The following is an 11,476-nucleotide window of genomic DNA, read 5'->3' on the forward strand; positions in this document are numbered from 1 at the left end:
TAGTGCAAGTGGGAGACTGTTGGAAATATGCCCTATAGGCAATAATAAATTGGTTATTATTATATTTCCTTATTCATGATAATCGTTTATTATCCATGCTAGAATTGTATTGATAGGAAACTCAGATACATGTGTGGATACATAGACAACACCATGTCCCTAGTAAGCCTCTAGTTGACTAGCTCGTTGATCAATAGATGGTTACGGTTTCCTGACCATGGACATTGGATGTCGTTGATAACGGGATCACATCATTAGGAGAATGATGTGATGGACAAGACCCAATCCTAAGCATAGCATAAAAGATCGTGTAGTTTCGTTTGCTAGAGCTTTTCCAATGTCAAGTATCTTTTCCTTAGACCATGAGATCGTGCAACTCCCGGATACCGTAGGAGTGCTTTGGGTGTGCCAAACGTCACAACGTAACTGGGTGACTATAAAGGTGCACTACGGGTATCTCCGAAAGTGTTTGTTGGGTTGGCACGGATCGAGACTGGGATTTGTCACTCCGTGTGACGGAGAGGTATCTCTGGGCCCACTCGGTAATGCATCATCATAATGAGCTCAATGTGACTAAGGCGTTAGTCACGGGATCATGCATTGCGGTACGAGTAAAGAGACTTGCCGGTAACGAGATTGAACAAGGTATTGGGATACCGACGATCGAATCTCGGGAAAGTAACATACCGTTTAACAAAGGGAATTGCATACGGGATTGACTGAATCCTCGACATCGTGGTTCATCCGATGAGATCATCGTGGAACATGTGGGAGCCAACATGGGTATCCAGATCCCGCTGTTGGTTATTGACTGGAGAGGCGTCTCGGGCATGTCTGCATGTCTCCCGAACCCGTAGGGTCTACACACTTAAGGTTCGGTGACGCTAGGGTTGTGGAGATATATGTATGCGGAAACCCGAAAGTTGTTCGGAGTCCCGGATGAGATCCCGGACGTCACGAGAGGTTCCGGAATGGTCCGGAGGTGAAGAATTATATATAGGAAGTCAAGTTTCGGCCACCGGGAAAGTTTCGGGGGTTACCGGTATTGTACCGGGACCACCGGAAGGGTCCCGGGGGTCCACCGGGTGGGGCCACCTATCCCGGAGGGCCCCGTGGGCTGAAAGTGGAAGGGAACCAGCCCTTAGTGGGCTGGGGCGCCCCCCTTGGGCCTCCCCCCATGCGCCTAGGGTTGGGAACCCTAGGGGGGAGCTTCCCCCTTGCCTTGGGGGGCAAGGCACCCCTTCCCCCCCTTTTGGCCGCCGCCCCCCCTTGGAGATCCCATCTCCCTGGGCCGGCGCCCCCCTGGAGATCCCATCTCCCTGGGCCGGCGCCCCCCCAGGGGGCCTATATAAAGGGGGGGGGGAGGGAGGGCAGCAAGAGAACAGCCTTGGGCGCCTCCCTCCTCCCCTGCAACACCTCTCTCTCTCGCAGAAGCTTGGCGAAGCCCTGCCGGAGACCCGCTACATCCACCACCACGCCGTCGTGCTGCTGGATCTCCATCAACCTCTCCTTCCCCCTTGCTGGATCAAGAAGGAGGAGACGTCGCTGCACCGTACGTGTGTTGAACGTGGAGGTGCCGTCCGTTCGGCACTCGGTCATCGGTGATTTGGATCACGGCGAGTACGACTCCGTCATCCACGTTCATTGGAACGCTTCCGCTCGCGATCTACAAGGGTATGTAGATGCACTCCTTTCCCCTCGTTGCTAGTAGACTCCATAGATGCATCTTGGTGAGCGTAGGAAAATTTTAAATTATGCTACGATTCCCAACAGAAATGTGGATCTAGATCTCCTCTCTCTTTTCCCTCAAAAACTAGCAAGAATCCATGGAGGGATTGAGAGTTAGCAAGCTCGAAGAAGGTAAACAATGGGGGAAGAACACGAGCTCAAAGGATAAGGTTCATTGGGGAAGAAGACCCCCTTTTATAGGAGGGGGAAAATCCAACCGTTATATGCTCAGCCCGCACACGAGCGGTACTACCGCTCGGGCGGAAGAAGCAGGGAAACGGATCAACAAAACATGAACCTTGGGGCGGTAGTACCGCTTATAAGCGGTACTACCACTTATAGGCGGAACTACCGTGCCTTACTGCCGCGCGACTACCGCTGAACCCGACACGAAAAGAGCAGACCCAAAATTGAGGCGGTAGTAGAGTGGTACTGGAGCGGTACTACTGCTTGACGCTACAAGCGGTACTACCGCTTGACGCTACAAGCGGTACTACCGCAGGGAGAAAAACAGAACTGCCAAAACTTCTTCATATGAGCTCTGAATTGAGCAAACTCAAGCTTGTTGGATAGAGTAAGACGAGTAGCATCAAAACAGCGACTGGTTATAGTAAGAAGAGGCAGGGGAGGTATGCCAACAAATAGAGGAGTGAAACCTCCAACCGAGAAGAACCGGCATAACCTCCAACATCGAAAACATCATAGAAGATGTGAGTGAACTCCGTTTTCGATGAACTCGAGCTTGTCATCAAGATGACCATAAGCTCCAAAACTCACAAAGAGAAGAACCAAACAAGAAACAATAAAGATGATGCAAGGATGCAATGGTTTGAGCTCTCTATGAACGATACGATCAAGCTACTCATCGAGAGCCCCCCTTGATAGTACGGCAATCGATCCTATAACCCGGTCTCCCAACTACCATCATGAGACCGGTAAAATAGAAAACCTATCAAGAGCAAACCTTTGCCTTGCACATGGTCCACTTGAGCTAGATGATGACGATCTTGACTCCCTAAAGATGGACCACCTTTCTTGATTGCGTTGGTTCGATGAAGACTAATTGATTGCTCCCCCATACTCCACTATGGGTGAGCCACCCTTCCGCACATCTTCACAAGTCCATTGTCACCACAATGGCTTCAAGCATTTGATCTCTTCGTGATGCTTTACTTGAACTTGTCCGCTTCACTTGAACTTGCACACCGCAACCTAACCCCACAAAGAACTCTCACAAAGACCATGGGTTAGTACACAAAGCGTAATTGACAATGCTTACCATACCATGGGATCGCTTGATCCCTCGGTACATCTTGTGCGCTTTGTGTGTTGATCAACTTGATTCACTCTTGACTTAGTCTTGATCAACCTTGACTCTTTCCAACTCTCTTCATTTGGATGATGTCTTGAAGGTAAACATGAATGATCACACAATCTTCTTCTTCAAGACATGCTTGCAATAAGCTCAACTCTCACATGACCAATCTTTGGATAATTCCTTAATAACACCTTGGTCACCACATAAACTCTTTGAAACCAACACATGGACTTCAAGAAATGCCTATGGACAAATCCTTCAAATATAACTCAAGGCAACCATTAGTCCATAGAAATTGTCATCAATTACCAAAACCAAACATGGGGGCACCGCATGTTCTTTCATCAGTCGAGTTCACAAAAAGGAAATTCTAATATTTTCTATTTTAATTTTCATTCTACATTATGTTGTCAAAATTAATGATGACTGAGCTGCCACACCAGCCAAAGAACACCCGAGTCATTGTTAAAGCCGTTTCAATGTAGCAATGACCAAACCGACCCATATAACAACCACAAAGTTGGAGTATATACTACTACCTCCGTAACTAAATATAAGACGTATTTGTAGTTGAAACTACAAAAACGTCTTATATTTAGTTCCGGAGATAGTATTAGATAACCAAGACATGTCGATACAAGAGAGAGAGAGAGAGAGAGAGAGAGAGAGAGAGAGAGAGAGAGAGAGAGAGGGGCAGGAAACCAAGATGATGATATTCCTGCAAGTTGCAAAACGGTGCAATCAACTTGATGATACTATTTTTTCGAAAAGGACTTGATGATACTATTAGGTACCCAAAACACGTAGATACAAGAGAGGTGAGGAAACCAAGAGGATGCCCTTGCAAGTTGCAAAAACGGCGTCAAGCAACATGCAAGTGGCGCTAGCTAGCGTTTGATGCTGGATGCAGCAACACTAAATACCTAGGTTATTACTCCATTCAGTAACTAAGTCAGGCATGTATGGTTCTTACCGGATAAACATATATACATGACGATCCCATCATCATATATGTGTATAGACTATAGACAGATTCTTAATTAGTTTATTAATATAGTAGATGGGTTCTTAATTGGTTAAGTAATTCCTCCGATCGATCAAGGAACCGAGCGGTTGAGGTCAGGAGCAGCACCATTTTGATGCCATCGGCAAATGTTACCAGCGACGGCAACGCGGCCGGGGCTGTGTCGCTTGGCGCCGACGACGGCCGGCAGGCCGGTGGCGTGCCTCCCTTGACTTTGACTACTCCGCCGGTCGTCCCTCCAGTGGTGCTAACCTGAAGCTGGATGGGTATCCATTTCTTAATCGCTTTTTCTTTGTATGCTTTGTCCCTTCGTCTTCATTCGCCAAGACACGTTTTTTTGTGTTAGCTCAATTGGCAAGCTTCTTTTTTTGTTAAGATCAGCAAGAAGTTCTGGGTTCGAACCAGCCTTTCTGCATTGCACACACAGAGAGTACAAGTAACCAACAGAAACACTTGTCCAAAATTAAGCAATGGAAAACAATCCAACTGAATTTAAATCCTTTCCTTTTTACTCCTATATAGAAAGAAGTGGAAGGAAGAGTCGTAGCTGCGGGGCTCATCCATCCTAACAATCCAATCACCCCTGCACTAGTAAAACGAAATGAAATGGGAACAAGACATGTGAATTTGAGAAAAGCAGTTCACGTCGCCATATTCGATCGGCTATCAGCCCCATGCTCATTGCCTCATCGCTATCAGTCCTGTACCCATCAGATCCCCTGCATGTTCAAAGCGAAATGGAGTTCATCCAAACCGGTCAGGTTACCAAGCTCGTCGATGGCACCAACTCAACTCATGGTAATATCCAACCAGACCAGGAGACGACTGGACCATGATAGTGGTCTGGACATAAAAAAATACTCCACTTGGTCTAACACCAATTTCTGCACACGCACTGAACCATGTCTGGTTGCACTGATCTACCCGAGAACATATTACAAATATTCCATCTCTGGATACTGTAAAATTACAAGACAAACGGTACAACAACATGTTCGCAGATTATCATCAGTGAGGATAGCAGCAAAAATTGAGTGGTTTAATACATTATTTTCGGTTGATTTTATCATCACACAAAGATCAAAAGAGCATAGCAACTAAGCTGAAATGGTGAACTACAGGAAGATTTATGTCAAAACATTTTTCAGCATCTTATAGCCAGGTTTTGGAAAGAAAGGTTTACCTGTGGACTCTGCTAACTTGCTACTACCTATGTGCCACAATCCTTTTCCAAAAAGAAAAAACTGGTGTGCTATAATATCCTAGGTACAATTAGTTATACTACGCGAAAAAATTCAGTATGGTGCATGTGATAACTACAATTATGCAAGCCATGTGGTAAGTACTGTTAGGGCTGCGATATTGTTGATTTTTCAGTGTGTGCGAAATTAATAGTGGAAGCACTAAAGATACCAGAAATAATGGGAACTACACATGTTACATTTACGGAGGGAATGGTAAAAGCTAAGTCACCTCTTATCTTGTAGCAGCTCTCTCAGCTTCGCAACAGATGTCATTTCATCCTAAATGTCCATCTCTTTTATGAATCATCTGGGAAAGGCACTCTTTAGATCACATCCTTGATAATCCTCTTTTTATCAGGCTTTTGTGAGACTGATACAAAGGCTTGACAATGATAATGCCCCCGAATCTTCCGATAGACCTCATGCGCTAGAGTTGTTTTCCCCAATCCACCAAAACCAAAAATGGACAACACCCTGCGATGACGCTTGGTCGACCTGTCTCCTTCCATCATCCACTTGGCAAGATCGCCTCTTGGACCGTCAATGCCCACACGGTGTGCTTCCTCTGCAGAAAGAGCAGACAGCCGAGGATCCACGGCTGCATGGTCAGAGGAGGTGCACCAGGCAATATCGTCCAGCTTGTAACTGCTCTTCAGCTCTTTCACTTGCTTGACGCGAGCCTTCAGATCGTTAATTTGGTTGGCGATTCCACGCCGAGACCCAAGTGTCTTTAGACGGCGAGCAGTCTTGCGAAAGAAGTCCTTGAAGCTTCCATGGCCCCCACCACTGCCAAGCTGGTGAATGAACTTGCCGACACAATCTTCGATGTCATAGGCCAGCTCTCTCACCAGCGATATACATGCCTTCACTTGGACATCTGGAGCATCTAGCATGGTGTACTTCTAGACCGCAGCATGCAGGCTAGTAAGCTTGGATTTGAGGGACCCGATCTCACGGCGGACCCCTTTCAGACGGCCGCACTCACTGGCGAGAAAAGCGGTGAGCTTCACCAGCAGGGGACCCAACGCGCCCAGTGAAGTGCTCACCACCGGCGCCATCGATCCCCTTCTCTCTCTATTCCTTGTTCTGCACTCCAGCTCTTGTTTGTGTGTGTGATGGTAGTGAGGGCAACTCAGACAAGCAGGAACACAGATGAAGGGTGGGTACCAGACCAGTTGCAAGATTTACCTTGGATCACTGGCATGTGCATTTGGTCAACACGCCTCACGCGCTGCTAGCATGTGCTGGAGCTGGGCCTGAGTAAGTTAATAACAACTTATGTCAGGTCACGATAGGTAGAGAGAGCCTCGTTAGCAGTAATGAATTCAGGTTAATTATAAAACCGAGGCAAAACTTTTGGCCCTCAAGCGTTCATCTCGATAGCCACTTGTACATATTATAGTTACACTTTGTTTTACGCGCTGGGTGCGCGTACGCGAATCTCATACAAGCATCATAGCTGGATTCAAACCTCGATTAGTCAACGGTGGCAACTGTACACTGGCATTTAGATTAGGACAGGGATGAAGGGCTAATGTGTCGACTTTTTCAGCACCTAAATTGGATTATTATTATTTTGGCTGAGATCACATATGTAAGCCTCTGCTTGCCTTTCACTTTTCGCCATCCAAATTCAACCCCTCTAGTCACCTTCTCTAAAAAATTGCTAGTGCATATCCACAGGCCCCCTATTTCAGATCCGGATTCGAACCGGGTCAACAAACCAAGATTGTTTCTGCTATGATGTGCCTTAGGCTGTTTTATGTTGCAGAAAATAAAACCAGCAGCTGTCTAGAGAGAGAATAGTGGTTTCAAAAAGTATTTTGTCAATACCTGTCGATGCATTTCGGCGCGTAAGCTACTCTGTTTGCGTGTGGCTGCAGCTCAACTACTGAAACAGACATAGATGGCGAGATTACGGCACAGCTTCATCCAATAGAAGAAACAGCTAAACCATGCGTGCCAGTTAAGTATTATACTTGTACGGGCCAGGCATGAAAAGAGCATTTCTTGACTGTACCGCCGATGTGCACATCCTTCTCAGCTGCATAAAACGAAATAATAGGAGGGTGAATACATGTAAGATGTATGTAACTGCTACTTTCTGGATTTACACCAAGCCCAGCAATTACCACAGCCTTTTTGTAATTTTTTGTAAAAGCAATTGCGCTTATCATGTTGTTTGTACACGGGCGAGCAGGATATACATGTGTCATTTGTGAACAACAAAAAGGAACACTCGGGAAAAATCTAATCACTAATGATAGTGATAACAGCATAGAGATCAACCACAAAGTGGCAAGTTGAACTATTTGCAAGAGATAGCTGATATATATAGCAGCCGATTCAAGAACCTGGCGGCTCAAGTGGAAATGTGGAATATCTCTAGGAGCCTCAGACGTCCATATCAACTCCATAATAAAGAACCTAAAACGTGGTGAACTTCATGCGCCTACCACTTTCTGTTCAGCAAGATAATGACATCCACCCAGTTGGAATAGCCAGTTTCAGATTAAAGTTAGCACTAAAAGCGTTCAAACGGCAACTTCACCCAGCATGACGCGCCATAGGCAGTAAGTTTGCTTCATCTAGAACAAAACTAGCAGCTGCTTAGAGACAAAATTATGGAGCCAAAGATTAATGGGCAACACACATGTCGACACATTTCTAATCAAAGAAGATTAGCAAATCTTACCCCAGCTTGCACCAAACTCTGAATGCACGCTCAACCACCGAAACAGACATGGATGGCAGGATTAGGGGACATCTTAATCATTGCACCTCCAAACACACACTCCATACAATTATAGAAGAAACATCATAATCATTCCAGTTCAGTGGTTGCATTATACTTGGTTATTGAGCATGCCTGAAAGGAGCGTTTCTTGGTATGTTGGTTGGTCGATTTACCAGACGAAAGCTGCAGAAAAGCATGTAGCAGCAGCAGCAGCACTTCAAATACCACAGCAAGAGAACAAACTGATGATAGGCCTTCAAACTTACTGCAAAGATAGCCGGCCATCAGAATATTCTACAAGCTTTTGAGATGCCAAGGGTTGCTGCAAAGGTAGACGTTAGCCTTCTCGGTTGCATAAAAAGGAGCAGTATAAAAGACAGTAAAAGATGGATAAATTCATGTGTAGTTGCTGCCCAACTTTCTATGGCTTTACATCAGGACAGTGATGCAGGGTGACCGGCAATTGCAGCACTTGCATAGATCTGAGGGCAGTAAACAAATATCTTGTTTCAGATATGTCATCCAGAAGAAGTTAAATATCTGAATATGATTAAAGTATGAAGACAACGAGATACATCGAAATCTCAGTCAGATAGCCGCAGATTATTTTGCAAAATAATAGTGATACTGAGGACTTGTTCTCTGTGGACAGATGAGATGAATATGGATGCATTGACTTGTGAACAAGAAAGGAACACCCAGGGAATCTAATCACTAATAAGCATAGTGATAACAACATAGAGATTATCCACACAGTCATGATATATCTGCAAGCGATTGATGATAATAGCTAACTCAAGAAGAGCAGAAAATATCTAGGACAATGTATGTTTAACTGAACCGTTCAAACATTGTAAACACCAGGCCACATTAAATTAAGTAAATGATGCGGACATGTAAAAAGTTAGGTAAATTCATGTGTAATTGCTGCAACTTTCTATGATCAGGACAATGATGCAGGGTGACTGGCAATTGCAACACTTGCATAGATCTGAGGATAGTAAACAAATATCTTGTTTGAGATGTCATCCAGAATCCAGAAGAACTTAAATATCTGAAGACGACGGGCTACATCAAAATTTCAGTCAGGCAGATTATTTCGCAAAAATATTAATGAGGTCTTGTTCTCTGTGGACAGATGGAATGAACATGGATGTGTTGACTTGTGAACAAGAAAATAACACCCAGGGAATCTAATCACTAATAATCATAGTGATAACAACATACAGTAGAAATTATCCACAAAAGCCATGATATATCTGCAAGAGATATATGATACTACTAGCAAACTCAAGAAGCCAGAGACTAGAGAAGAAAATATCTAGGACGATATGTTAAAATGAACCACTCAACATTGCAAAGACCAGGCCAAATTGAATTAAATGAATCAAAAATCATCAAGCACATTGTTTGCTAGTACCAACAAAACAATTCATCACCTAAGTTCCAAATGCTCGATTCAGAATCACAGTGGACATCTCCCCTGTAACTAATATAGCAGATTGCTGCTCCTATGTACAACACCAATTCTGTTCTACAAATCGTCGTGTTTCCTTTCTTCTATAAATACATAAAAACATGAAACAGAAGCAATCAGCAACCTTTTTTTCTTTCGGTTCAGAGTTGAGGACTATCTCTGCACCATCGTGTCGGCGGCGTGGCCGTCTTCCAGCCTCCAGCTCATGCTCCGGCTTCTCGAGCCATGGCTGAACGCGGCGGAATGATCCGATGCCTCGGTCATCTCCTCAGGCCTCATTTGGGAGGACGAAGCGTGGGAGCCTGCCGAATGGCCGCGGCCAAAGCAGGCAAACATATTGCGGAAGACGCGCCTGATGGCGCTCCTCTCCGTCGACCGGCTCTGCCTCGACCCCCAGGAGATCCTCCTCGGCGCGCCGCCGTGGTTGAAACCGCCGTCCATCTCTGTGTAAACGACCGGGAGCTCCCTCTCCTCGGGCCTCCTGCCGCCGGCGAACCTCCCGACGGCGAACCCGCCTCCCGGCAGCCTCCAGATGGTCAGGCCCACGGTGGTCTCCTCCTCTGCCCCGGCGCTGGCGGCCTGCGACCGCGCCGCGGCGGTGTCGGTGGGCATCTCGTGGCGGCAGACGGGGCACGAGTTGCGGAGCTGCAGCCAGGGGAGGATGCAGTCCTCGTGGTAGATGTGGGCGCAGGGCATCTCCCTGGCCTCGGCGCCGAGCTCGAAGGGCTCCTTGCAGACGGCGCAGTGGCAGTCGGCGGCGACGTGGGAGGCCGCGATGGCGACGGTGGGCATGGACTCGACGGCCGCCTTGGACGCCGGCGGGGTCTCGCGCGCCCGGGTGAGCCCGCCGGCCTCGATCTGCGCCAGCTGGCCGAGGAGGCGCTCGAACCCGGACCCCATGAGGAAGTCCGACATGCTCTCCGGCAGCGGGCGGAGGCCCGAGCCCGCCCCGTCGTCGTAGAAGAGCTCGAAGCTGCTGGCCGCGGCGAGCGCGCCGTCGTCGCCGTCGCCGTTGTTGTCTTCCCCCGCTGCCCCCGCGCCGAGCGCCGAGCGCCGCAGCACGATGACCGGGTTGAACGGCGCGCGGTCGCCCCCGCTACCTCCTCCAGAGGCGGAGGCGGCTGCCGCAGCAGCCGCGGCCGCGCGGCGGCTGCGGCGGAGGCGGAGGTCGTTGGCGTGGTGCGCGCGCGGGCGGCGGAGGTAGGCGGGGGCCGGCGGGGTCCGCCGCATCTCCTCGAGGAAGCCGCCGCCGCAGTCCGGGCAGGCGACGTCGCCGCCCCCCTCCGGCGACGACGCGGCGCGCACGAAGCGGTCGCAGCTGTAGCACCAGTAGGACGCCGACGCGGCCGGAGACGAATCCATGGACTCGCAGGCACACGGCAAGAAAAGATCCTGACTTTGACTTTTCCTCCCTCCGAGCTCAGATCTGGCCGGCAGAGCTCAGCACGGGGACGCTGTTAATCCTCCGTTCTCTCACTTGGCCGGCGGTTATGCCTGACCCTCGGCGACCGATCCGGCGACGAGGAGTAGTAGGGCGTGGTGAGGGGCCGTCGGATCCCTTGACCGGCGGCGAGGGTGGAGGAAGAAGAGGACGGAGACTTTGCCCTGTGGAGGGAGGGCTGGTTGTTGGGGAAAGCCGGAAAGGAATGGAGGAGACGGTGGGGTGGGGGAGGTGGGGGTTTTAACCGGCGGGCGACAAATCAAAGCGCGTGGAAACGGAAGCGGGGAGGAAATGGTGCCGGTGCCGGTGGTTTATTGCTGTGGGGAATGGGGAATGAGAATGGCGTGGCGGTCGGTCTCCGACGCGGCTTCCTCGCCGTTTCTTTTCCTCTTCTTGTCGTTCGTTGCCGGAATTGCCGTCGACGGTGGATGGGTTTTGTTGGTTTCGTTTGCACTACGTCCATTTGGTTTGGTCTGGTGACAGACACGGTTACGCCGGCCGGACGGG

General features: G+C 48.5%; 2 protein-coding genes across 3 annotated transcripts; both read right to left on the reverse strand.

Moving 5' to 3' along the window:
• Positions 1 to 3,990: 3,990 nt before the first annotated feature.
• LOC123179940 (disease resistance protein PIK6-NP) lies at positions 3,991 to 9,171 on the reverse strand. Of its 2 annotated transcripts, XR_006490625.1 has the most exons (3): positions 7,148 to 9,171; positions 5,544 to 6,570; positions 3,991 to 4,789 (listed from the first exon to the last, which is right to left on the reverse strand). XR_006490625.1 is itself a non-coding variant. In XM_044591860.1 (2 exons), the coding sequence occupies exon 2, from the start codon at positions 6,205 to 6,207 to the stop codon at positions 5,638 to 5,640; it is 570 nt and encodes a 189-aa protein (XP_044447795.1). In that variant the 5' UTR covers positions 6,208 to 6,570; positions 7,148 to 9,171; the 3' UTR covers positions 3,991 to 5,637. The 2 variants fall into 2 exon arrangements, 1 of the variants encoding a protein (XP_044447795.1); XM_044591860.1 differs by having other exon boundaries at positions 3,991 to 6,570.
• Positions 9,172 to 9,405: 234 nt separating this feature from the next.
• LOC123179939 (E3 ubiquitin-protein ligase RDUF1) lies at positions 9,406 to 11,246 on the reverse strand. Its single transcript, XM_044591859.1, has one exon. It carries the CDS (start codon positions 10,888 to 10,890, stop codon positions 9,682 to 9,684), a length of 1,209 nt encoding a protein of 402 aa, XP_044447794.1. The 5' UTR covers positions 10,891 to 11,246; the 3' UTR covers positions 9,406 to 9,681.
• Positions 11,247 to 11,476: the final 230 nt, after the last annotated feature.

Source organism: Triticum aestivum, chromosome 1D (genome assembly GCF_018294505.1).
Source record: "Triticum aestivum cultivar Chinese Spring chromosome 1D, IWGSC CS RefSeq v2.1, whole genome shotgun sequence".
NCBI classification, from domain to species: Eukaryota; Viridiplantae; Streptophyta; class Magnoliopsida; order Poales; family Poaceae; genus Triticum; species Triticum aestivum.

Excerpts from the sequence above, each read along its gene's own strand:
- LOC123179940 (XM_044591860.1), bottom strand. The coding sequence starts at position 6,207 with ATGCTAGATGCTCCAGATGTCCAAGTGAAGGCATGTATATCGCTGGTG.
- LOC123179939 (XM_044591859.1), bottom strand. The coding sequence starts at position 10,890 with ATGGATTCGTCTCCGGCCGCGTCGGCGTCCTACTGGTGCTACAGCTGC.